Source organism: Pongo pygmaeus, chromosome 18 (genome assembly GCF_028885625.2).
Source record: "Pongo pygmaeus isolate AG05252 chromosome 18, NHGRI_mPonPyg2-v2.0_pri, whole genome shotgun sequence".
NCBI classification, from domain to species: Eukaryota; Metazoa; Chordata; class Mammalia; order Primates; family Hominidae; genus Pongo; species Pongo pygmaeus.
The window spans coordinates 4,709,372-4,735,736 of record NC_072391.2 but is presented as its reverse complement, the minus strand read 5'-3'; the positions used below and the strand labels follow the sequence as shown (position 1 = coordinate 4,735,736).

Sequence of the window (26,365 nt, the reverse complement as noted above, 5' to 3'; positions counted from 1 at the left end):
CGCTGAGGTCTTTTTGAACCGTCTCTCTCACCTTTAGATTTTAGCATCTATACTGGGATTATTTTAGGAAGTCAAGCGATAACTCATATAGCACAATGCCTACCATGTGGTAAGCACTCAATGAACATTACATCATGATCATACTTTATTCTGACTGAGGCTTAGTGATGTCTGAGAACACTCAGAAAATAAACATCGGGATGTACAGAAAAATGGAACCGTCTCGACTCCAAATCAGAGACACTGTACTCTGCAATAACGCTGATGAACTGTACGATGCACAGCACAGTCTAGAAGAATGTGAAAGCAGGCAGGTATTACATGGAGGGAACAGTATGCAGAGGGCTTCCTGGGGAAGGACCCTCAACAGAGACAGGATTTGGGGCAGGGGTGGGGGAGGGCCTCTAGATCAAGGGAATATTATGAACAAAGCCAGAAATGGGTGGTTCACAGAGATAGCATAAGGCTGCCCAGCTGTGCGTCCACTTACCAAGGGGCCAAAACAGGCATTGCAAGCTGTAGAATAAGCCTCACATGGGCCTTCAGACCTTGATTTATAAGTGTTTTCTTTTTTTTTTTTTTTTGTAAAAGTACAGCTTTGCTGGCCGGGCGTGGTGGCTCACGCCTGTAATCCCAACACTTTGGGAGGCCGAGGTGGGCAGATCACGAGGTTAGGAGTCTGATACCAGCCTGGCCAACATGGTAAAACCCTGTCTCTACTAAAAATACAAAAATTAGCCAGGCATGGTGGCACACACCTGTAATCCCAGCTACTCAGGAGGCTGAGGCAGGAGAATTGCTGGAACCTGAGAGGCGGAGGTTGCAGTGAGCCGAGATCGAGCCATTGCACTCCAGCCTGGGGAACAGAGCGAGAGTCTATCTTTAAAAAAATTTAAAAAGGCCAGGCGTGGTGGCTCACGCCTGTAATCCCAGCACTTTGGGAGGCCAAGGTGGGCAGATTACCTGAGGTCAGGAGTTCGAGACCAGCCTGGCCAACAAGGTGAAACCCCATCTCTACTAAAAATACAAAAATTAGCCAGGCGTGGTGACACACGCCTGTAATCCCAGCTACTTGGGAGGCTGATGTAGGAGGATTTCTTAAGCCTGGGAGACAGAGGTTGCAGTGAGTCACGATCATGCCACTGCACTCCAGCCTGGCCGACAGAGCAAGACTCTGTCTCAAAAATAAATAAATAAAATAAAATACTTAAAATAATAATAAATAAATAATAAGAACAGCTTTGCTGTACACCCTTGAGGACCCTGAGAGCCAAAATTTGTCTCTGGCTGCTCAGTTCTCAGGCAGCAGAGAAAAAGGTGCTGGGATGAAAACACTGAGCTATCTAGAGGAGGAAGGGGTGCAGTAAAGTGTCCCGGAGCCTCTAGATGGGTGATGGAAGTAAAGGACCAGGCTGAGGGCACACACACACCAGGCTGAGGGTCCAGGTACCCCAGGACCACAGGCCCCATGCTCCTTACAGGCAAAATGAGGCAAAGACAAGTGCGATCCATGGCCCAGGTTACCAACTGCAGTAACCTGAGTATGCTTCTTGCCATTTGCACCTAATTATCATGCTGCACAACAGTGATAGGGAACGTGATTAAATTTCATTAACTGTGTTTTACTCAATAATAACTGCATGCTCTGGGAGAGTATAGTCTTGCTTAATTAAACAACAAGTCCTTTTGCTTCTCTTAAAAATACAAAAAGGAGCCAGGCACAGTGGTTCACACCTATAATCCCAGCATTTAGGGAGGCCGAGGTGGGCAGATCATCTGAGGTCAGCAGTTCGAGACCAGCTTGGCCAACATGGTGAAAGCCCATCTCTACTAAAAATACAAAAATGAGCCAGGCATGGTGGTGGGAACCTGTAATCCCAGCTACTCAGGAGGCTAAGGCAGGAAAATCCCTTGAACCCGGGAGGCGGAGATTGCAGTAAGCCAAGATCATGCCACTGCACTCCAGCCTGGGTGACAGAGCAAGACTCTGTCTCAAAAAAAAAAAAAAAGAGAAAGCTGCTTCCTTTGGCACCCACTTGGGCATTTTCTCAGCAGCACTTTGCTTGTGTTAGCTCCCCTTGGGCACACCCTCTTCAGCCTCACTCGTGTGTGCCAGCTCCTGGTTCTGACCTCCCAGCCCGTGGGAAGCCAAACTCTGGACCAGAGCTTCTTTTCCACTGCTATAGCTCCAGGGTCTGGAAAATACTAGACTCTCAATAAATACTTGTTGAGTAAAAACATCCAACTAAAAAAAATACAGGGAGAGGAAGGAAGGAGAACATCTCATGCATGATGCCAATAATATGCAATTTTTTGTAATCTGCTGTCCACGACTTCAAATTTTCTACACTCAAAACAGGTTCTACCGATTTTACTTTGAAGGAAAGCTAACAGGAAGAATACTGAGTCCTCAAGGTGGGCTGAAAGTACCAACTACCATCTGTACAGACCTGGGGGCTGGGGGCAGAGGAGGCTCCTGGGAAGGTTCGGTTAGCACATTCAACCCACAGACAGGGGCCAGGGGAGGCGACCTTGTGGCCTAGCCACTGTCCAAGGGAGTGGCCACACAGTGTGGCATTCAGAGGCCACCTTGCAACTGCAGAAACATAATTTTTTTTCACTTTCTGAAAAGCTACATGTCCAGACTTAGTCTGGCTGGTTTCTATACTTGAATGCTCTTTTCTTTGCAGGAACCATTGGAATCTCTAGAAAATTGAGGGCCAAATCATAAACATAGAACCTTTTTAGACTTCAATCTCTAATATCCACAAGAAGCTACATGTTCCCCACCCCCCCAAAAGAGAAAAAAAGATCCTAAAATATTCCACTCTAGGAAATACACTTCAAGAAATAGTAATAGTAATCGTAATCTGTATCAAAATAATACACAACCATACTATGATGTTAGGAAAAAAACAAGACACAGCCTAAGAACAAAGGGCATGACTGCTCAAACAGTCAACAATGGAATCCTGGCACAGCTGGGGCAAGTTGATAAGCTGTGTTCATGCATGCAAAAGCCTACAGAAACTTTTTATTTTTTTAGAAAAGGATCTCAAACACTGACTATAACTGTGTGCAAAAGTATACTGATAATGACAAGCGGGAAATTTGGAGAGCTATAAATACTTGTTTTTTGTTTAGCCAACTGGCTGCTTCTTTTATATGGAGTGACTCAATTCTCTTGGAAAGAAAAAGGGAAGAGGGAGGGGAAGGCAGGGAAGGGAAGGGAAAAAAGAAACCAAGAGACAGGAATTGGACCAAGCAAACCAGCTAAGATTCCACACTGCATTAACTAACTAGTCAATGGAAGCTCCTGGGTCCTCTTTTCTATTACAAATTCTAGAAAGGCCAGTCTACCCTCTCTCTTTCCCATTTCCAAAAAACTGTGACCCTCTGTTTATAAAATCTACCTCCACTACTCCATAATTCCAGTACTCCTAGCTGTTCACCTGATCAGCTGCTGATTCTCATTCCAACACCTGAGCTAACAGAAGCAGTAACAAAGTTCCTATCACAGTTACTTCAAGCAAAAGAGGTTCCTTTAGGCCAGCTTAGCAGATCCAGAACACTGTCTCAAAGCTTTTGCTCCTGCTAAATTGCTGGCATGAGGCACTACTAGGACTTCTGAGACAACAAAGATGGTAAATCCTCCTCCATGGAGACTAAGTCCAACAAATTTCAGGTCAGGTAACTCAGTGCATTGCTGCCAGGTGGGAATATAATCTAAGGACTATATTATAATTCATTTCCCATCTGGTGATACAGAAAGGAACAATAAAGACTTCTTTGCCCTGGAGAAACCTGAACTGAAGGAAGAGAGCAGGTTGCTGAGCTCAGCCAGCACCGAGAGTAAGGAACAGCAGACTGACTCACTCCCTGGCATGAGAACAATTCTGCAGGCTTCTGACTCAATGAAATAGTGACACTTGACAGTGACCAGCTACTGCACTGCATGAGATGCCCACAACATGAACTCGGGTTGTTATCCCACATGCACAGGGAGGCTAAGTGGCTACTCAGAGACTTCTGCACTGGGACTCCACCAGTGCTCCCTCCGTGCTGAACACCTTGCAGTTGGGCATCAGGATTCTTACCATCATCCTGAATGGGGGTCCCCTGCCTGCTTCCTAGACGGCTGTTTGCAGCTCAGAGCTCAGTCCGATATAAAATTGCCACCATATTAATATGAGGTGATTACGCTTCAGCTTCCACAAGTGACTGTCATCCTGTCTTCCCAGTTAAACCAAAAGCTTCCTACAAGAGAGATCCAGATTCCCTCAGATTCAGATCAGGGTCCAATATGACTTATGGGCCAGCACCCTGGGGAGCATCCAACCTGAGTTACAGCTGTTGCAAATACATAGATGGAGTTCCTACTGAGAAAGCCAGTTTAATAGAGGATTTGTGTGCCTGTGCCTGTGTGTGTAACAAGAAAATAACAGTTAAATTCTAAAATACCAAGTAAAGTAATACAAATTTTTAATTGGGTCCCATGTCTCTAAATTAACCGTATGAAATCTGTTTTGACTTCTCTTCAGATCTGACTTGACTCTTCTAAGTTTTTAACTGACAATTATATTTATGGGGTACAGTGTGATGTTTGGACACATGTATACATTGGGGAATAATCAAATCAGGGTTATTAACATATCCATCAGCTCATATGCTTATCATGTCTTTGTGGTGAGAACTTTTAAGATCCACTCTTTTAGCAATTTTGAAGTATACAATACTATTATAATATTAACTATATTAACTATAGTCACCATGCTGTAAGACAGATCATCAGACCTTATTTCTCCTAACTGAAATTTTGTACCCTTTGATCAACATCTCCCCTTTCCACACCCACCTTTCCCTTCCCCCAGCCGCTGGTAACCAACATTTTACACTCTCCTTCTATAGCTTTGACTTTTTCAGATTTCACATATAAGTGATATCATGCACCATTTGTCTTTCTTTCTTTGGCTTACTTCACTTAGCATAATGTCCTCTAGATGCATCCATGTAGTCACAAATGACAGAATTTCCTTCCTGTTTATGGCTGAGTAGTATTCCATCGTGCATAAATACCAGCTTTTAAAAATCCATTAATCCACCGTGTGCTGCGAAGACTAAGTGGGCTAACATGTATGAATGTTTGACAAAATGCAGCACCACCTCAAATATTGAGCTCTTACTGAGGAAGTCGCTGGTGAGAATGAGCAATTGGGTGATTGTTAAACACTGAGGAAGAACAAGAAATCCAGCAATTTCAGATAGTTCTGGGCAGGTCACACCTGAGGACTTCTGACTCAGACCTCATTCTCCAGCAGCGTCAGGAAATAGGAATATCTGCCCTTTCAAAGGTGAGCCACGTAACCACTGCAGGCTAGCATATCCACATTGCAGATGCCACCGGAGATTGGCTGAGCCACATGTTTGGGGCAGCAGACAGAGCTCAATCAGTTCTAATCCAATAAGGCACGAGATAACAGAGACTTCTCCACACCCTGAAGAAGCCACATCATCTAGAACTATAGCTTCTGAGTTTATAGAATAAATGGCCTGAGGTCTCCTCTTAACTCTAGTACACACCACTCCTCAGGAAATGTTATACATAAGCCCTTTCATTTCAATCCCTGGGGGAATTCAATCCCACAGTTCATTGAACAGAAGAATAAATATTAACCTCTTGATAAAAGAGCAAATCCAGGCTGGGTGCAGTGGCTCACACCTATAATCCCGACACTTTGGGAGGCCAAGGTGGGAGGATCACCTAAACCTAGGAGCTCAAGACTAGCCTGGGCAACACAGTCAGACCTTGTCTCTACGAAAAATAAAATAATTAGCCAGGCGTGGTGACACACGCCTGTAGTCCCAACCACTCGGGAAACTGGGGCAAGAGGATCTTTTGACCCCAGGAGTTCAAGGATGCAGTGAACTACGATCATTCCATTGCACTCCAACCTGGCGAGGGAGTGAGACTCAAAAAAAAAAGAGCAAGTTAAGACTGAATCCAGCCAGGTGTGGTGGCTCTCTGTAATCCCAGCACTTTGGGAGGCCCAGCGGGTAGATCACCTGAGGTCAGGCATTCAAGACCAGCCTGGCCAACATGGCAAAACCCCATCTCTACTAAAAATACTAAAAAATTAGCCAGTTTGGTGGTGTGTGACTGTAATCCCAAATACTCGGGAGGCTGAGGCACGAGAATTTCTGGAACCCAGGAGGTGGAGGTTGCATGCAGTGAGCCGATAGTGCCACTGCGCTCCAGCCTGGGCAACAGAGCAAGACTGTGTCTCAAAAAAAAAAAAAAAGACAATGAATCCTGGAAAAGTGGGGACTCTGGGGACACAAAGCACTTGAGTCAGATTTACTAAATAAGCACTTGCACATTTGGGTAAGAAGGAAGGCAAAAGCAAAACAACTGCAAACTAATTTAAAGGCATTTACCTCCTAAGTAACCTCAAAAACTGACAAGAGACCGGTTGTGGTAGCTCAAGCCTGTAATCTCTGCACTTTGGAATGCTGAGGCAGAAGGCACCTGTGGCCAGGAGTTCAACACCATCCTGGGCAACAAAGTGAGACCCCCTCCATCTCAAAAAATATATTGAATAAAAAAAACAACTGATAGCAGTTCAAGAAGTCCAAGACTTTTCTTGCAGGCTTTTTTACTGGAGAACAGAAGCGTGCTCATCTCTAGCCATGTTCAAATACAACTGAGCAAGCAGTGAAGACAGACACCAAGGACGGAACCTGAAACACTGAAATGAGTTCAAAGAAGGGGCCTGGAATCGACTATTGTTGGGACAACAATGAGTCCTGGTAAAGTCTTCCTATTATAACTGAAATAAGCACAAGACTCGCCCCTGTTCCCTGACTGCCACCTTGCTTTATATGAGGAGAATGTGTCCCAGGGCTGAGAAGATGAGGATTCTTTAGTTCCATAAGCAGCACCAGGAGGGGGAGGGGTGAAGTCCTGAGTGAATTCTAAAATGGTTCTGGTGGGATTTTTATAGGGACAGAGCCTAGGCTTCACGCATCCCACAGGGCTGGCTTTAACTGATGAAACCTTGGGTCATCCCTAGGTTACCATCAAGCAAAAATTATTCCAACACTGAACAACCTTGAAAGCAGGTATCCTGTGGATAAGTGGAGTCAGTCATGTTTCCTTTCATACAGGCACAAAAATTGTCACCTGTAAGCTTCAGCTTCTATCATAAACAAGGACTGTGAATAGCATTTGGGGGTGGAGGGAAAAAAAGTAGGTGATTAAGGTGCATATGCAGAACTGTCATTCTGGGAAACCTGAGAGTGCCATCAGCTCCCAGGTGCTTTCCTTTCTACAAACAGTCTGAAGCCTTAGAAGCCATTCCTGGAGGCTGGTACTGGTAGCTCGCACCTATAATCTCTGCACTTTGGGAGGCCAAGGCTGAAGGATCACTTGAGTCCAGGAGTTTGAGACCAGCCTAGGAAACATAGTGAGACCCCCATCTCTACAAAAAAAAAAAAAAATTAAATAATTTTTTTTTTTTTTTTAAATAAGCCATTCCTCCCTTGGCAGAAGGCCCTCAAGTTCACCCAAGAGAGCACCAGACTATAAGTCTGACAGACCTGGGTATACCAGGCTAAGTCACTTTCAAGCACTGTCTCATTGGCTCTGAAGAAACTAAGATCAAGAGAATTAACGTGGGCAAGGTCACTCAGAGAGCTAATGGTCAAGTTGAGACTAAACTTAAGTCATTCTGAATGCAAGGTGACTCCTCCTGTGTCCCTGGCTAATCCTCATTGGTTCCTGCATGTGAGATTAGTATGGTGTCACCACAGACTGCTAGCAACAAGGAAACTGAAGTTATGGGCTACAGAGGCACTCGTATCACACTGCATTTATGCATGCAGTAGAGGGGTTAAACTACAGCCTGTAATTTGTTGTTTTAGTATGAAAAGTGAGCAAGAGGCCAGGCATGGTGACTCACGCCTATAATCCCAGCTCTTTGGGAGGCCGAGGCGGGCAGATCACTTGAGGTCAGGAGTTCGAGAGCAGCCTGGCCAACACGGTGAGACCCCATCTCTACTAAAAACAGAATTATTAGCCAGGCGTGGTGGCGCACACCTGTAATCCCAGCTACACAGGAGGCTGAGGCAGGAGACTCACTTGAACCCAGGAGGTGGAGGCTGCAATGAGCTAGACTGATCCACTGCACTCCAGCCTGGGCAACAGAGCGAGACTCCATCTAAAAAAAAAGAAAGAAAGAAAAGTGAGCAAGATTCTATTATTTCTGAGAAATAAGTGCTCAGGCCCAGTTGAAGATTCTGAAGTTGATGCTGCTTGTCCCCAAAACACTCACCTTGGCTCACTCAAATTACACAACAACCTGAGAAGATTGTTCCCTGGTGAGATATATTTTTGATGACTAACAGGGCAGGCCAAGGCTGGTTCCAGCAGGGGAGGATGGCATACCCCACCACTCAGTGCCTGAAAAGAGGCAATCAGACCTGCCAGACCTTAGTGGACAATGAAGCCAGGGGCTCCAGAGCATCCCTATACCAAAGGGAAGTCACAATAGGGTCTGCACATCTCTATAGCACCCATTGCCACAGTAACTAAAGAGAAATAGACTAAACTGTGTCAAGCATGTATTGAGTGTTTAAAATCTAAGCAGTCCTATCTTTCTGCCTATTGAAATATATCGTGCCTCAGAAATGGTAGTGCAATGGATAGAAAGTATGTTAACATAAACTTCCTGTAAAATTAGTAACTCCATAGGACAAGCCTTTGGTCAATCGAACAAGGTGGCTCCAATTTCTCACTCTGGGCCTGCAAGTATCTTTACACGTTTCCACAGGCCTATAGAGTAAGGTATTATTCCTAGGCTTCTTCACAATGACTGCCCAGATTCTGGTGGGGGCTGAAGTTGGGGCAAGGAACAAGCCCAGACCAAGAACCAGTAACTCCACATATGGTTGGCCCATCCTACACAGACTGTGCCTATGGTGGGACGGAACTAGCAGCAGCAGCTATTGGACTTGCTCCAAGAAGGATGGTCGGCTTTCCCAGCACTACCAGCAGGCCCTGCCTACACCCAAAGAGTGGTAAGGGGAATGGAATCTGCTTCCTTCTTATCCTCTGACTCACTATCTTAATTCACAAGGCACCAAGAGTTCCTAAAAAAAGGAGGTCCTCAACTGTTTTCCTCCCTTAGTATAAAGGGCCTGATTTGCACATGAATGACAACGTCCCATAGGAGTAGTCGGGCAGAGTGTCCAGAAAATATATTGCAGATGATGTGAAATTACTAGCAATTAGCTGTAAATGCAGCCCTCTCTTCTACTCTAAACAACTTCTCAGAATGAGAGCCAACTTACAGGGATAATGTTTAACCCAATCAAACCCAGACTGGTCTTGACCTCCTAGCCTCAACAATCCTCCCACTTTGGCCTCTCAAAGTGCTATGATTACAGGTATGAGCCACCATGCCTGGCCAAACTTTTTTTTTTTTAGACAGTCTCACTTTTTCACGCAGGTTGGAGTGCAGTGGTGTGATCATAGCTCACTGCAGCCTGGATTTCCCAGGCTCAAGTGATCCTCCTGCTTCAGCCCCCAAAGCAGCTGGGACTACAGGCATATGCCACCACACCTGGCTAATTTTTGTATTTTTAGTAGAGACAGGGTTTCACCATGTTGTCCAGGCTGGTCTCAAACTCCTGGACTCAAGCGATCTGCCTGCCTCAGCCTCCCAAAGTGCTGGGAATACAAGCATGAGCCACTGCACCCTGCCCAAACTTATTTTTTTAAAGGCAAAGCATTCATCAACTTCATGGTTAGTAACAAATTATTTGGAACACATCTCATAACCACACTTAAAGAGTAGAAAATCTAAGTGACACAGTGATTACTTAGCAAAATGTACACTAGCTTTCTAGGAAAGCTTTCTAGACACTCCAGCTCTTCAAAGAAACCTTTCAGTATTGGAGCGAAGAGAAAACAGATCACCATGCATTACTCCGCCTAGTCAACGTGTTAAATTTTCACAGCCATGTTTTCTTTTTTTTTTTTTTTTTTGTGACACAGTCTCACTCTGTCGCCCAGGCTGGTGTGCAGTGGTGCTATCTCGGCTCACTGCAAGCTCCATCTCCCGGGTTCACGCCATTCTCCTGCCTCAGCCTCCCGAGTAGCTGGGACTACAGGCGCCCACCACCACACCCCGCTAATTTTTTGTATTTTTAGTAGAGACGGGGTTTCACCGTGTTAGCCAGGATGGTCTCGATCTCCTGACCTCGTGATCCACCCGCCTCGGCCTCCCAAAGTGCTGGGATTACAGGCGTGAGCCACAATGCTGGCCCCACAGCCATGTTTTCTACTTTCCTCACCAGTACGTAACTCCCCGGACACGGCCTCCCATCACAACTGTCACTTGGCTATAACTCGCTATCTGTATAAAAGGCATATGTGACTATTAATTTAGATAAATATTTAAATATTTGTATGTCTGTATATATTCTATGATAAGAAGACCGAATCCCTCCATCTGAATGAGAGTTTCTAGAAACTGGGTTCAACAAGTGTAACAGCAGGCATATGCACAGAAGTCCTTTCTGCACAGCATAATACTAATGTGTTCAAAAGACACACGAGGAGCTGGGGCAGTGCACTGGATTTTACAATGATCTCTAGAGCCTGAGCCACAGTAGGCACCCAACAAATGTTAATTAAGATGAGCCTAGCCATGAGAGAATCTACTGGCCACACAGAGGCCAAGAGGCAGCACATGGATGTGATTAAGGCACAGGCTCTAGAAAGGCACAACCAAGAGCAAACCCTGGTTCTGCCCATCCCAGTTTGGGTGGACTTGGGCCAGCTACTTAATTTCTTGGAGTTTCTTTCTTCATCTGTAAAGGACGGTGATGACAATTCCACAAGGTAGGTATGAGAATTAAATGAGATAAATGAGTTATAAAACTGTGACATCATATGGTGCTGATTAATAAACTAAAGAAAACGTCACTTGCAATTTAAAATTAATGGCTGAGCCCAGTGGCTCATGTCTGTAATCCCAGCACTTTGAGAGGCCAAGGCAGGAGGATTGCTTGAGCCTAGGAGTTTGAGACTGACCTGGGCAACACAGGGAGACCCCATCTCTACAAAAAAAAATTTTTTTGAATTAGCTGGTAGGCAGATGGGGGTGGAGGGGAGTGGCATGCAGTTGTGGTCACATCTACTTAGGAGGCTTAGGTGGGAAGATCACTTGAGCCTAGGAGGTAAAGGCGGCAGTGAGCTATGACTGAACCACTGAATTCCAGTTTCCAGCCTGGGCCACAGAGCGAGACTCTGTCTCAAAAAAAGAGGAAAAAGAAGAGAAAAGAAAAAGAAATATAAAATTAACAAATGTCCCCTAATATTTCCTTTTTCTCCCCACTCCTGGGTTCAAGCAATTCTTGTGCCTCAGCCTTCTGAGTAGCTGGGACTACAGGCATGTGCCAACACACCCAACTAATTTTTGTATTTTTAGTAGAGCCAGGGTATTCCCATGTTGCCCAGGCTGGTCTCAAACTGCTGACCTCAAGTGATCCGCCCACCTCGGCCTCCCAAAGTGTTGGGATTACAAGGTGAGCCACTGTGCCCCAGCCTTTTTTGTGTTTTTGTTGTTGTTGTTGTTGTTTTGTTTTTGAGACGGAGTCTCGCTCTGTCGCCAGGCTGGAGTACAGTGGCATGATGTTGGATCACTGCAATCTCTGCCTCCCGGGTTCAAGGGATTTTTCTGCCTCAGCCTCCCGAGTAGTAGGGATTACAGGCTACTAACTAGAGTTTTCTATCTCCCTTCTTGGCAATGCACACTGTGAGAATGACCTTGGAAACTAGTATCAGTTCCCTGAAGGGAAACAGACAAAGAGCCCAGATTAATTACCTCTTATGACCGAAATATTAAGGAAGGTTTTTTGGGTGATGGAAGTTCAGGCATAAATGGGTCCCCTATCAGATGCGTAGGTACCTGACACTTGGGGCAATCTATGATTAATAGGCCCCAGGAGAGTATATGTCTTCCATCTGGCTTCCAGCCCTTATGGGATGTGGACACTGAATCCCTGTTGCTACCTCCCCCCAAAAATTATAAAATTAGCTGGATGAGGCTGGGCGCAGTGGCTCACACCTGTAATCCCAGCGCCTTGGGAGGCCAAGGCAGGTGGATAGCTTGACTACAGGAGTTCCAGACCAGCCTGGGCAACATGGTGAAACCCCATCTCTACAAAAAATACAAAACTTAGCCAAGCATGGTGGCAGACGCCTGTAGTCCCAGCTACCTGGGAGGCTGAGGTAGGAGTATCACTTGACCCTGGGGGTGGAGGCTGCAGTGAGCCACAATCATGCCACTATACTCCAGCCCATGTGACAGAGCAGGACTCTGTTTCAAAAAATTTTTAAAAATAAAATAAAATTAGCTGGATGTGGTGGTGAGTGCTTGTGGTCCCAGCTACTCGCGAGGCTGAGGTGGATCACTTGAGCCCATGACTGTGCCACTGCAGAAGGAAGAAAGGAAGAAAGTAAGGGAGGAAGGGAGAGAGGGAGGGAGGACGATGGCTGCCTGGTGACTAAACACTTTGTGAAAGATAAGAATGGCCTTGTGGGGGGATCAAGCATTTGATGCTTTGTGCTCAAGTAACTCACTGTTTCATGTATGAAGGGAAAATGCTGCATTACATTGGTCTTAAACTGGCTTCCTTACATTCCACAGATATGACTACTAAGAGCGTACCTTTTAGATTTTGTTTTATGGTCTCTGAAAGCCTGATTGGTAGCATAACACTGCGTTACTTGCCCCCTCCTTATATAAAGAAATGTACACCAGCCTCGGCAACATGGCAAAAACCCTGTCTCTACAAAAAAAAACTACAAAAATTAGCTGGGCATGGTGGCACATGCCTGTCATCCCAGCTACTCAGGAGTCCTAGGCAGGAGGATTGCTTGAACCCAGGAGGTGGAGGTTGTACTGAGCCAAAAACAACACTGCACTCCAGCCTGGGCGACAGAGTGAGATCCTGTCTCAAAAAAAAAAAGAAATGTACAGGCACATTTTTAACAGTCATGGTAGCAAATGCTTGCCAGCCTTCTCCACTCAACACACACACAAACCACTGACTCCTTGATGTCTACATCTGTGAAAAAACATCCAGGGTCCCCCAAGTTGTCCTTAGAGTCTGGGTTTCATAGCAGCAAGGTCTCCTCATGTTCTCTAGGGAAGGGGTCAGCCACAAAAAGGCAATAGTTACACAACTTTGTAACAAACCCACATCCTGTATCTATGTACATTTTGGAGGAAACACCAAGGCCTTAGGTTATCATTATTGCAAAGGAAAATGCTACAGTTATCATAATTTACTGAAAAAAAAAAAAAATCCCAGCAGTTTGCTGTAAAACTGTGTAACTTCCTGTTACAATCTTCTCCAATGGGGCAGCACCCACAACTATACACATTAAAGTGAAGTTTAATGTCCAAGAGTTTAATTCCTTCAATTCCCAAGAGCTCCCAGAACTGGTTAAACATCATTATCTCCATTAATCATTATTCAGAGGAAATTCAAATAGCCCAGAACATCAACTACTGACTGAGGACATGATTAGGCAACAATGAATGAATAGCTTTAGAAAAAAGCAGACAAAATGGAAAAGGCAACTGTCCAACAGCTCAGGCATTCTCCAGGGCTGTGAGAGGTATACTCAGGCCTTTTTTTTTATTTTTTTTTTGAGATGGAGTTTCCCTCTTGTTGCAGCGAAACAATGGAGTGCAATGGCACACTCTGAGCTCACTGCAACCTCTGCCTCCCGGGTTCATGCGATTCTCCTGCCTCAGCCTCCTGAGTGGCTAGGATTACAGGCATGCACCACCACACCCGGCTACATTTTTTTTTTTTTTTTTGAGACAGAGTTTCGCTCTTGTTGCCGAGGCTGGCATGCAATGGCATGATCTCTGCTCACCGCAACCTCTGCCTCCCGGGTTCAAGCAGTTCTCCTGCCTCAGCCTCCCGAGTAGCTGGGATTACAGGCATATGCCACCACGCCCGGCTAATTTTTTTTTTTTTGAGACGGAGTCTCGCTCTGTCTCCCAGGCTGGTGCTCTCGGCTCACTACAACCTCCGCCTCCCGGGTTCACGCCATTCTCCTGCCTCAGCCTCCCTATAGGCGCCTGCCACCACGCCCGGCTAATTTTTTGTATTTTTAGTGGAGACGGGTTTCACCATTCACAGGATGGTCTCAATCTCCTGACCTTGTGATCCGCCCGCCGTGGCCTCCCAACGTGCTGGGATTACAGGTGTGAGCCACTGCGCCCAGCAATTTTGTATTTTTAGTAGACATGGGGTTTCTCCATGTTGGTCAGGCTGGTCTTGAACTCCCAACCTCAGGTGATCCAACTGCCTCGGCCTCCCGAAGTGCTGGGATTACAGGTGTGAGCCACTGCGCCCAGCTACGCCTGGCTAATTCTGTAGTTTTAGAGGTCAGGCTGGTCTCAAACTCCTGATCTCAGGTGATCCGCCCACCTAGGCTTCCCGAAGTGCTGGGATGACAGGCGTGAGCCACTGTGCCCAACGTTTTTTTTTTTTTTTTTTTTTTGAGACAGGGTCTTGCTGTGTTGCTCAGGCTGAAGTGCAGTGGCTCAATCATAGCTCACTGCAGCCTCAACTCCCAGGCTCAGGTGATACTTCCAACTTAGCCTCTCGAGCAGCTGGGACTACAGGCATTCACTACCATGTCTAGCTAATTTAAAAATTTTTTTGTAGAGACAGGGTCTCACTATGTTGCCCAGGTTGGTCTCAAACTCCTGGGCTCAAGCGATCTCTCTTTGGCCTCCCAAAGTACTGGGATTACAGGCGTGGGCCACCATGCCCAGCCTCAAGCCCTTTTTTAAACAAAACCCTACACGAATGGCCAATACATAAAGGACATAAGTGAGCTTCCACACTTAAAATAAGGAGGGAAAGATAAAGGAGGGCCAAAAGGGACTGAGCTCAGCTCCTCATTCCCTTCAGGACCTTGAGCTTGGCCTAGCTTGCTCAGCTGTGGTCTAGGAGACATAAGATATTCAATTAAACATTTGCTGGCTACCATTTCCCACTACCTGTGCTAAGTGACCAGTGGCTCTGGGCACGGTGTCTTATCTTAGGCCTGTATGTCCAAATCAGCAGTGGGAAGCTGAGCCTGGATTAGCCACTGTTCCCAGACCTGACCTGCCCAGAGCTTTCTGGCCGCTGGGCCAGAGCTCCCTATACTCTTTCACACATCATTTCCAGTTGCCCACAAGCTCCTCGAAAACTTCATGACCTTCCAAAAAACCATGTAGTTTCTGTGTCCTCAACTCACCTCATCCCCAGCATTGGTACTGAGCTCTAACTCTGTATTAGGGACAGACACATACTCTAATCAGCTGTCCTTGACTAAAGGCAGACCTTGAGCTTCAAACACTTCTGCCTCACCCACACTAGCCAGTTAAGTTGCTGTGGCCTCAGCAGTCCTCTCCTAGGAACCAGATTAGACCACTGCCTACATATGGGGACACGCTGTCCTTTGGACAAGTACTCAGGCAAGTCCCTTGACAGTTGGTGTTTGGTAAAAGGCTGTTTCTTTACAAAGGAATGTCCTAGGGTTTCTGTCTTTAATCTACTCAAATACTTCCTTTTTGGAACACAATTTGTGTCTGAAGACACAAATTGAGAGATGTGTACTTCTGAAGATGGGAAGAAAGGGTACTTGTCAGAACAATCCTTATCCTTTTTTGGTTGCAAATCCCTTTCAGAATCAGAGCAAGGCTTCAGATTTTCTCTCCAGGACAATCGTATAGTTTAAAAATGTTGCCTGTGGCCAGGCATGGTGGCTCAAGCCTGTAATCCCAGCACTTTGGGAGGCCGAGGTGGGTGGATCACCTGAGGTCAGGAGTTCGAGACCAGCCTGGCCAACATGGTGAAACCTTGTCTCTATTAAAAATGCAAAAATTAGCCGGGCGTGGTGGCAGGTGCCACCTGGGAGGCAGAGGCAGAAGAATTGTTTGAACCCGGGAGGCAGAGGTTGCAGTGAGCCAAGATCGAGCCATTGCACTCAAGCCTGGGGGACAAGAGAGAGACTTCTCTCAAAAACAAAAACAAAAATAAAAACAAAAACAAAAAATTCAATCCCTGTTCTAAGAGGAGTATATTAGTGACATTCTCTTTTTATGGGTAAAGTTTTCAGTAAGACCCTGAGTGCTCTAAAAAGGGTTTCTTCTTTCTTTGGCCTCCTTCCTTCTCTCCTTCTCTTCTCTTCCTACTCTGTCCTAGTGGGTTCAGTACAAGTTCTCCCGTTTTCTCCATTTCTCCGCTCTTTAACTTCCCTGGCCTCTCAAAACTCTCATAAACCTTACAAAGTGATTTTACTGTTTTGTGTCTTCTGAAAGTTACTACCAGCTCCTAGTAAACAAAGACTATGCTTGGTTTGTTGTTGTATTTGCACATCCCCTCAGTGCCAATACTCTGCACACCTTAGAAGCTCAATACGGTACAGTCAGCCCTCCATATCCATGGGCTCTGCATCTGTGGATTCAACCAACCTCAGATTAAAAATATTCAGAAAAAGGCCTGACATGGTGGCTCACGCCTGTAAACACAGCACTTTGGGAGGTGGAGGTGGGTGAATCACTTAAGGTCAGGAGTTCGAGATCAGCCTGGCCAACAAGGTGAAACCCCAGAATCTGCTAAAAATATAAAAATTAGCCGGGGGTTGTGGCAGGCACCTGTAATCCCAGCTACTCGGGAGGCTAAGGCAAAAGAATCACTAGAACCCAGGAGGTGGAGGTTGCAGTGAGCGAAGACTGCACCACTACACCACTGCCCTCCAGCCTCGGTGACAGAGTGAGATGCCGTCTCAATCAACCAATCAATCTTCAGGGAAAAAAAAAAAAAACAGATGGCTACATATGTACTACACATATACAGATTTTTTTTCTTGTCATGATTACCTAAATGATACAGTATAACAACTATTTACATAGCACTGTGTTGGGTATTATAAATACAGATGATTTAAAGAATACAGAAGATATGCATAGGTTATATGCAAATTCTATACACCATTTTATATAAGAAACTTAAGCTGGGCACAGTGGCTCATGCCTGTAATACCAGCACTTTGGCAGGCCGCGGCAGGCAGATCACCTGAAGTCAGGAGTTCGAGACCAGCCTGGCCAATATGGTGAAACCTCGTCTCTACTAAAGATACAAAAATTAGCCAGGTGTGGTGGTACACACCTGTAATCCCAGCTACTCGGGAGGCTGAGGCAGGAGAATCGTTTGAACCCAGGAGGCGGAGATTGCAGTGAGCCGAAATCGTACCACTGCACTCCAGCCTGGGTGACAGTGCAAGACTCCGTCTAAAAAAAAAGGAAAAGAAACTTGAGCATCCTGGATCTTGGTACCCTTGAGGGGTCCTGGAACTAATCTCCACAGATACTGAGGAATGACTATATATACTTGTCAAATGGCCTCATATTACTGTTTCTTGATCCTTCTACCTTTAGGCATTTGGACTTGAACATGTTGCCTCCTTTAAAATTTGGGCATATGAGGCCAGGCGCCGTGGCTCACGCCTGTAATCCCAGCACTTTGGGAGGCCGAGGTGGGCAGATCATGAGGTCAGGAGATCGAGACCATCCTGGCTAACACGGTGAAACCCCATCTCTACTAAACATACAAAAAATTAGCCAGGCATGGTGGCAGGAGCCTGTAGTCCCAGCTACTCGGGAGGCTGAGGCAGGAGAATGGTGTGAACCTGGGAGGCGGAGCTTGCAGTGAGCCGAGATCGCACCACTGCACTCCAGCCTGGGCGACAGAGCAAGACTCCGTCTCAAAAAAAAAAAAAGGCATATGCATGGGTGTGATACTGTAATTTATAAGAAGATACAGAGATAAATTTGAGGCTGGAGGCAGCAGCTCATGCCTGTAATCCCAGCACTTCAGGAGGCTGAGGCGGGCAGATCACTTGAGGTCAGGAGTTCAAGACCAGCCTGGTTAATATGGTGAAACCCCGTCTCTACTAAAAATACAAAAATTAGCCAGGTATAGTGGCGCACACCTGTAGTCCCACCTACTCGGGAGGCTGAGGCAGGAGAATCGCTTGAATCCGGGAAGCGGAGGTTGCAGTGAGCCGAGATAGCGCCATTGCACTCCAGCCTGGGTGTCGCAGCAAGACTCTGTCTCAAAACACAAACAAACAAAAAGATTTATAGATATATTTGATCTGCACCCTAGGTTCCTGGCACAAAGCTCCTAAAACCTTTGTAGATGGGGGCACTAGGAGAATCTTTCATTCTGATATTGGTCTTTAACCTCAGTTCCTGACACAGAGCTCCTAAAACTTTTCTAATTTCCTAAATCCCTTGGAATTTCCTGGGTAATAGGAGCATCTTTTGTTGTAAGTAAGTAACTCTTGGTGGGCTCCTAGATGGGGGCTGATTGCCTGGGGAACCAACCATGTGATTAAAGGGTGGGAACTTTCAGCCCTACCCCCTTAACCTCAGGGGAGGGGAGAAGGTCTAAAGGTTGAGCTGATCACCAGTGGCCAGTAATGTATTCAATTATGCCTTTGTAATGAAGCCTCCATAAACACACACACACACACACACACACACACACACACCAGGGTTTGCATTAGCTTCAGGATAGCTGAATACACGAAAGTTCCAGGGAGGACGTAGAAGCTCCATGCCCCTTCCTACATGCCTCACCCTATACATCTCTTCCATCTGGCTATTCATCTGTATCCTTTTTTTTTCTTCCACTCTTTCGCTAAGGTTGGATGGAGTGCAGTGGCGTGATCTCATTTCACTGCAACATCTGCCCCCAGGGTCCAAGCGATTTTCCTGCCTCAGCCTCCCTAGTGGCTGGGACTACAGGCATGCACGACCACACCCGGCTAATTTTTTTGTATTTTTAGTAGAGATGGGGTTTCACCACGTTGGTCAGGCTGGTCTCAAACTCCTGACCTCAGGTGATCTGCCCTCCTTGGCCTCCTAAAGTGCTGGGATTACAGGCATGAACCAGCACGCCCAGCCATCTGTATCCTTCTTAATATCCTTTAGAGTAAATTGGTAAATGTAAGTAAAGTGTTTTCCTGAGTTCTGTGAGCCACTCTAGCAGATTAATCAAACTCGAGGAGGGATTGTCAGAACTCTTGATTTATAGCTGGTAGGTCAGAAGTATAGGTGACAATTTACTACTTGTGACTAGTGCCTCAAGTTGGGACAGTTTTGTGGGACTGAGCCCTCAACCAGTGGGATCTGACGCTATCTCCAGCTAGAGTGTCAGAATTTAACTGACTTAGAGGACACCCCACTGGTGTGTCTACTACAGAATTGCTTGGTGTATGGGGAAACAACTCCCATATATCTGGTATCAGAAGTGTTGTGTTGAGTGACTGCAGGAACAGAGCAGAAAAAAGACTTTGGGTTTTTTTGCTTCTCTCAAATAACTAGAAGAGCCACAAGCAAAGACAGAAAAGCATAAGCTACAGCAGCTAGTTTCTCAGCACAGCACATTTTTCCCCTTCTGGGTCCACCTGCCTTTTTATAAACACAAAAAGTCTTACAAAGCGGGACAAATATGACACTGAGCACAGACATTTGAAAATTTTGCTGAGATTGACAAATACTCAAGTATATGGTAGAGGAATGGAGTTTTTTAAGTTATTTTCTGATTAGCGGGATACCTGCTATTACCAAGCAGACCGAAGGCCTGACTTTCCCTGTGCCTTCCTACATAAAAAGAAGGGAGTAAAGGTTTAATGTCTTCTACGTAGAAGTTAGAGGACCACCCAGGCCACACTTCACCAAGTTTGCTTTTTCATCCGCCTTCAAACACTACTATCCACACTCAGCTTTGCTCATTTACTCCTTCCCTTCTCCCTCTTGCCCTCCTCCAGACTGCCACAGAGATAGTTCAAGGTGACAACGGCTCCTCTGCAGCAGCACATAGCGGTGTTGCCAGAGACAACAGCAGATCAAGTAACTACTGAAGATGATGGCTACACTTGGACAGGTGACATTACATTATCATCAACAAACATTTATCACCCTCTTGAGTACTGTGACTACAAAGAAAGGTAAGATCTTGTTCTGCACGTCAAGTACCTTTCAATCTAGAGAGAGAGTTAGGTGGAAAAATAAAAAGATAACATAAGGTGTACCGTTCTATAAATATTAACTGTGCAATACAGACAACTGTGTTAAAGATAGAGCTTTATGTTCCCGACTTTCCAGAACAATTCTGATTTCAAATATCCTGTTCCACCCAATTCTTTCAGTACACCTGTATGCTCAGACAATGACATGTGTTTGGCATAAAAATTATGATCATCACAGCTACTTATGAGGCCAGCCAGTCAACTAGATTAACTAAAATCAGGATGGCATTATAATGCCAGATTGTTTTTTTTTTTTTTTTTGAGACGGAGTCTCGCTCTGTCTCCCAGGCTGGAGCGCAGTGGCGCGATCTCTGCTCACTGCAAGCTCCGCCTCCCGGGTTCCCGCCATTCTCCTGCCTCAGCCTCCCAAGTAGCTGGGACTACAGGTGCCTGCCACCACGCCCAGCTAATTTTTTTTGTATTTTTTTAGTAGAGACGGGGTTTCACCGTGTCAGTCAGCATGGTCTCGATCTCCTGACCTCGTGATCCGCCCACCTCCGCCTCCCAAAGTGCTGGGATTACAGGTGTGAGCCACGGACCAGATTCTTTTAATCACACTAGTACCTTCTCGCAGCCTTAGCATAGTGCTTTAATAGTAGGCCCTCTATCTCAGACATCTAAACATGAGCAAAACAAAAAATACTAGGCCTGGCCGGGCGCCGCGGTGGCTCACGCCTATAATCCCAATACTTTGGGAGGCCGAGGTAGGTGGATCACCTGACGTCAGGAGTTTGAGACCAGCCTGGCTAACATGGTGAAACCCCATCTCTACTAAAAATACAAAAAATTAGCCAGGCGTGGTGGCAGACGCCTATAATCCCAGCTTCTCCAGAGGCTGAGGCAGGAGAATCGCTTAAACCTGGGAGGTGGAAGTTGCAGTGAACCAAGATCACACCACTCCACTTCAGCCTGTGTGACAAGAATGAAACTCTTGTCTCAAAAAAAAAAAAAAAAAAAAAAAAAAAAGGATTGTAGGCCCTTAGCCGGGCATGGTTGCTCACACCTCTAATCCCAGCACTTTGGGAGGCCGAGGTGGGTGGACCACTTGAGGTCAGGAGTTTGAGGCCAGCCTGGCCAACATGGTGAAACCCTGTCTTTACTAAAAATACAAAAATTAACTGGGCGTGGTGGCACACACCTGTAATCCCAGCTACTAGGGAGGCTGAGGAAGGAGAATCACTTGAACCCAGGAGGCAGAGGTTGCAGTGAGCTGAGACGGCGCCACTGCACTCCAGCCCTGGCGACAGAGCAAGACTCTGTCTAAGGGAAAAAAAAAGGCCGGGTGCTGTGGCTCACGCCTGTAATACCAGCACTTTGGGAGGCCGAGGAGGGTGGTTCGCTTGAGGTCAGGGACTGGCGACCAGCCTGGCCAACATGGCGAAACCCCATCTCTACCAAAATACAAAAATTAGCCAGGCATGGTGGTGCATGCCTGTAGTCCCAGTTACTTGGAAGGCTGAGGCAGGAGAACTGCTTGAACCCCAGAGGCAGAGATTGCAGTGAGCTCAGATCAGATCACTGTACTCCAGCCTGGGTGAGAGAGCCAGACTCTGTTTCAAAAAAATAAAAAATAAAAAAGCCGGGCACAGTGGCTCATGCCTATAACCCCAGCACTTTGGGAGGCCGAGGTGGGCGGATCACCTGAGGTCAGGAGTAGGAGACCAGCCTGGCCAACATAGTGAAACCTCATCTCTACTAAAAATATAAAAATTAGCCAGGCATGGTGGCATACGCCTGTAATCCCAGCTACTCAGGAGACTGAGGCTGGAGAATCGCTTGAACCCAGGAGGCGGAGGTTGCAGTGAGCTGAGATTGTGCCACCACACTCCAGCCTGGGTGATAGAGCAAGACTCTGTCTCAAAAAAAAAAAAAAAAAAAAAATAGAATAAGAAAAAGGCAGGCTGCGTACAAGACACTGCTCTGTTATGCCATTCTTCCCCACAGCCTTTTTAAAGTTACTGAGAACTATGACAGTAATTAGGCCTATAATACTCCTGGGAAGGAAACGAATCTATTTGTGAAACAAAAATTAATTTTTTCCCTAAGCTGAGCGAAGAGAATATCCACTTCGTTGGCTTCTGACATACGCACTGACAGCACAGTTCACCACACAACAATCACCTCTTCTGGCGTCCCTTTCCCCAGGCATTCTATTCGCTTACTGCTCTATCTTCCCTGCCAGTCCACTCCCTCCTCTTTCCAGCCTGTGCCTTAGATAAGAACCCCAAACAAGGATCACCTGGGAAACTCCAAAAACAGATTCCTAGTCATAATACCAATTTTGCCAAAAAAGAAGGGTTTGGAAACCCCTTAGATCAACAAGCAGCATCCAAAGACACCAAAAACTTAGGCTCATCAAGTATTAACTTCCTGCCTCAGCCTCCCAAGTAGCTGAGATTACAGGTATGTGCTAGCATCCCACTTATTGTTCACTCTAATAGAATTTTTTTTTCTTTGAGATGAAGTTTTGCTCTTGTTGCCCAGGCTGGAGTGCAATGGCACGATCTTGGCTCACTGAAACCTCTGCCTCCCAGGTTCAAGCAATTCTCCTTGCTCAGCCTCCCTAGTAGCTGGGATTATGGGCTACTTTTTGCAAGGCTAATTTTTGTATTTTTAGTAGAGACAGGGTTTCACCATGTTAGCTAGGCTGGTCTTGAAATTGCAAGGCTAATTTTTGTATTTTTAGTAGAGATGGGGTTTCGCCATGTTAGCCAGGCTGGTCTCGAACTCCTGACCTCAGGTGATCCACTCGCCTTCGTCTCCCAAAGCGCTGGGATTACAGGCGTGAGCCTCCGCACCCAGTCTAGGTCAAGTTTTTCATCTCTTTCCTCTCCAAGGAGTTAGAAGCTGAATTTCAAATTTTACATCGAAATACACAATTCTAATTTTCTTTCTTTCTTTTTTTTTTTTTTGAGATGCAGTTTTGCTCTTGTTGCCCAGGCTGGAATGCAGTGGCGCGATCTTGGCTCACCGCAACCTCCGCCTCCCAGGTTCAAGCGATTCTCCTGCCTCAGCCTCCCAAGTAGCTCGGATTACAGGAACGCGCCACCATGCCCAGCTAATTTTTGTATTATTATGATTTTTTTCTTAGTAGAGACGGGGTTTCTCCATGTTGGTCAGGCTGGTCTCTATCTCCCGACCTCAGGTGATCCGCCCATCTCGGCCTCCCAAAGTGCTGGGATCACAAGCATGAGCCACTGCACCAGGCCCACAATTCTAATTTTCAAAGATATCTTCCTCCTGGAGGAGTCATATTCCAGTTTTGGGTGCAATCCTGATGTAGAGCCCAACTGTCCTGTGAAGAGAGTCAGCTGTTAAAAGGAACCAAAAAATCAAGGTAGCTCTAGCTGTCCAATTTTACAAGTTTTCAACAGACTTGATGAAGGGTGAGCTAAAGGCGGTCAATGCTTTATTGTCTGTAACTCATTGGCACTGGCATTTCTAGAGTTGCTCACGTTCCCCCTTTTGGTGACTCACAGCATTTCAACACGTTGCCACAGCCAAGGAAAAAAGGAAATCAAGTCAGACAATGGAGGAATCACAGGATTTCCCTCTTCACATCCCCAGTTAGATGAGGTCATTCAACGAGTGTGTTTCCAAGGCTCCACAAATTCCCACACCCTCACCAGTGTTTAAACCTGAATGTTTTATCTGATAACTTTTTCTAATTTCACCAAGTAAGCTTATATGTGTCTTAACTGTGAACTCCTGATAAACACAAATTTTGTCTTGTGATAATTTATTTTTTTCTTTTTTGAGACAGGGTCTCACTCTGTCACCCAGGCTGGAGTGCAGTGATGCGATCTCAGCTCACTGCAATCTCCACTTCCTGGGCTCAAGGGATCCTCCAACCTCAACCTCCCCAGTAGCTGGGATTACAGACACGCGCCACGCCGCCCGTTTAACTTTTTTCTATTTTTAGTAGAGACGGGGTTTCACCATGTTGGCCAGGCTGATCTCGAACTCCTGACCTCAGGTGATCCGCCTGCCTCGGCCTCCCAAAGTGCTGGGATTACAGGAGTGAGCCACTGCACCGGCCAGCGTTTCTTTTTTCAATCACACTCCACCTTGTCTGGTTTGTAGCGCCATCAACAAAACACAGTACGTAAGGATGGACAGCCACAGGCCACGACAACCGGCTCATCAGAAGAGATTTTTTTTTTTTTTTAGATGGAGTCTTGCTCTGTCGCCCAGGCTGGAGTGCAATGGCGTGATCTCGGCTCACTGCAATCTCCGCCTCCCGGGTTCAAGCGATTCTCCTGCCTCAGCCTCCTAAGTAGCTGGAGCTACAGGCTCACGTTACCATGCCCGGCTGATTTTTGTATTTTTAGCAGAGACGGCGTTTCACCATGTTGGCCAGGCTGGTCTCGGACTCCTGACCTCAAGCAATCCGCCCGGCCGGCCTCCCAAAGTGCTGGAATTACAGGCGTGAGCCACCGCCCCGGCCCAGACGCGATTTAAATGGCATGACACAGGCAGGCCTCGTGCAAAGACTGCAAGGAGGTCCCGGCAGCTTTTGCAGGGCAATTAATGCACCCAGAGCACTGCGCTCAGCAGGTAACAGGTAAACACGCGTCCGGACTAACCGGCTGCCCCCACACTTGATCCCTCCCAGTCCAACTCTGATCCAAGGCGTACCAGGGTTCACTCGTGAAGTCACGACACCCACTCAAGGGGCATTTCCTATAGAGATAAGGGCACTAGAGGAAGGGCAGAGCCCCGGTCAATGCCAACAGACCGGGAAACAGCCAAGCCGGGCTCCAATCTCTGCCGGCATCCCCCGTCTGCACCGCCGACGCCCCCAGGTACGACCCCGGGGATCACCTCGCCCAGCACAGCCGTGACGCTGGGAGGGGGTGGGCCCAACGGGGACGCCAAAGAGAGCCGCTCAGGCCTCCCCGCGCCCCCGGGGAGACGACTTCTGGAGAGCAGCGTCCGGGGTTTCGCCCTCGCCTGACAGCCCCTCCACGCCCGTCTTCGTCCTTCTGCCCGGCCTCACCCAGCTTCCGGTCGCCCCCGGCCGGGTCTCACCTCAGACCCGCGCAGGGGACCCAAAGGGCTGTGGCCCGGCCGAGCCCAGGTCCGAAGGCCCGGACCGAGGCAGGGCCCGCGAAGGACGCGGCGCGGTCCGAGAAGCCGGGCGGAAGGAAGGCCCCGGAAGGGCGCAGACAGCTCACCTGCCGCAGGTCGCTGTCGCCCGTCCGCCAGCCTCCAGTCAGCGTGCCCGTCAGCGACTCCCTCAGGCGCCGCAGTCCCTGCAGCCCAGTGGACGGGCGCGAGGCCGGCGCAACGTGGGCACGCAGCGCGGGGCGGGGCCTAGGGAGGACACGCCCCTTGTAGCTGACACGCCCTTGCGGGGGGCGGGAAGCGGAGCATGTGGCTTTCCCCAGGTCTCTGGAGGCTGCAGGCTCAGGCTCTGCTCAGCGGGGTAAGTAGGTGTGCTTCGGCAGGAACACTAGTGTTCGCAAGAGCCGAGGTGTGTGAGGGTGCCTCAGGGCTGAGCACTTTTCTTCCCCAGTGTGGTTTAATCCTTGTACATCCACTCAGTGATGTAAGAAATAGGGTTGTCAACCGTGGCACCACCCACTTGGTCACTTGCCAATGCAATCTGCGAAACTGAGTCTCAACTCTGACACCTCGGTTACCAGTCTTGTATCTGATCTCCCTGTTGCATTATTCCCATTCTTCAAACAGCAGCCAGAATGACGGAATGATTTTTTCTTTTTTTTTTGAGACGGAGTTTTTGCTTGTCGCCCAGGCTGGAGTGCAATGACGTGATCTCGGCTCACTGCAACCCCTTCTCCCGGGTTCAAGCGATTCTCCTGCCTTAACCTCCCGAATAGCTGGGATTACAGGCGCCCCGCCACCACGCCCGGCTAATTTTTGTATTTTTAGTAGAGACGGGATTTCACCATGTTGGCCAGGCTGGTCTCGAACTCCTGACCTCAGGTGATCCACCCGCCTCGGCCTCCCAAATCACTGGAATTACAGGCCACCGCACCCTGCCCAGAGTCATTTTTTAGTTTTATTGAACACAAAGAAATTACTGAAATCGTGGGCCGGGCGTGGTGGCTCATGTCTGTAATCCCAGCACTTTGGGAGCCTGAGGTGGGAAAATCACTTGAGATCAGGAGTTCGAGACCAGCCTGGCCAGCATGTCGAAACCCCGTCTCCACCAAAAATACA

At 47.1% G+C, this 26,365-nt stretch overlaps 1 protein-coding gene across 11 annotated transcripts in view; it reads right to left on the bottom strand.

The window, feature by feature from the left end:
- Positions 1-25,484, bottom strand: part of HMOX2 (heme oxygenase 2) — a 31,655-nt gene extending 6,171 nt beyond the window's left edge. The window contains exons 1-2 of one of the 11 annotated variants that reach the window (XM_054452513.2): positions 25,357-25,468; positions 18,074-18,191 (exon numbers count right to left, since the gene is read on the bottom strand). Coding sequence is in view for 3 of the 11 variants with exons in the window: in XM_054452510.2 (XP_054308485.1) it covers positions 8,096-8,216 (121 nt within the window). In the remaining 8 variants the exon portion in view is untranslated. Of the gene's footprint in view, positions 1-758; positions 778-4,097; positions 4,117-8,095; positions 8,217-8,330; positions 8,504-18,073; positions 18,192-25,210; positions 25,321-25,356 lie in introns of those variants that run through there. The other 10 variants (XM_054452511.2, XM_063655099.1, XM_054452514.2 and 7 more) reach the window with 10 other exon arrangements.
- Between the last annotated feature and the right edge of the window lie 881 nt (positions 25,485-26,365).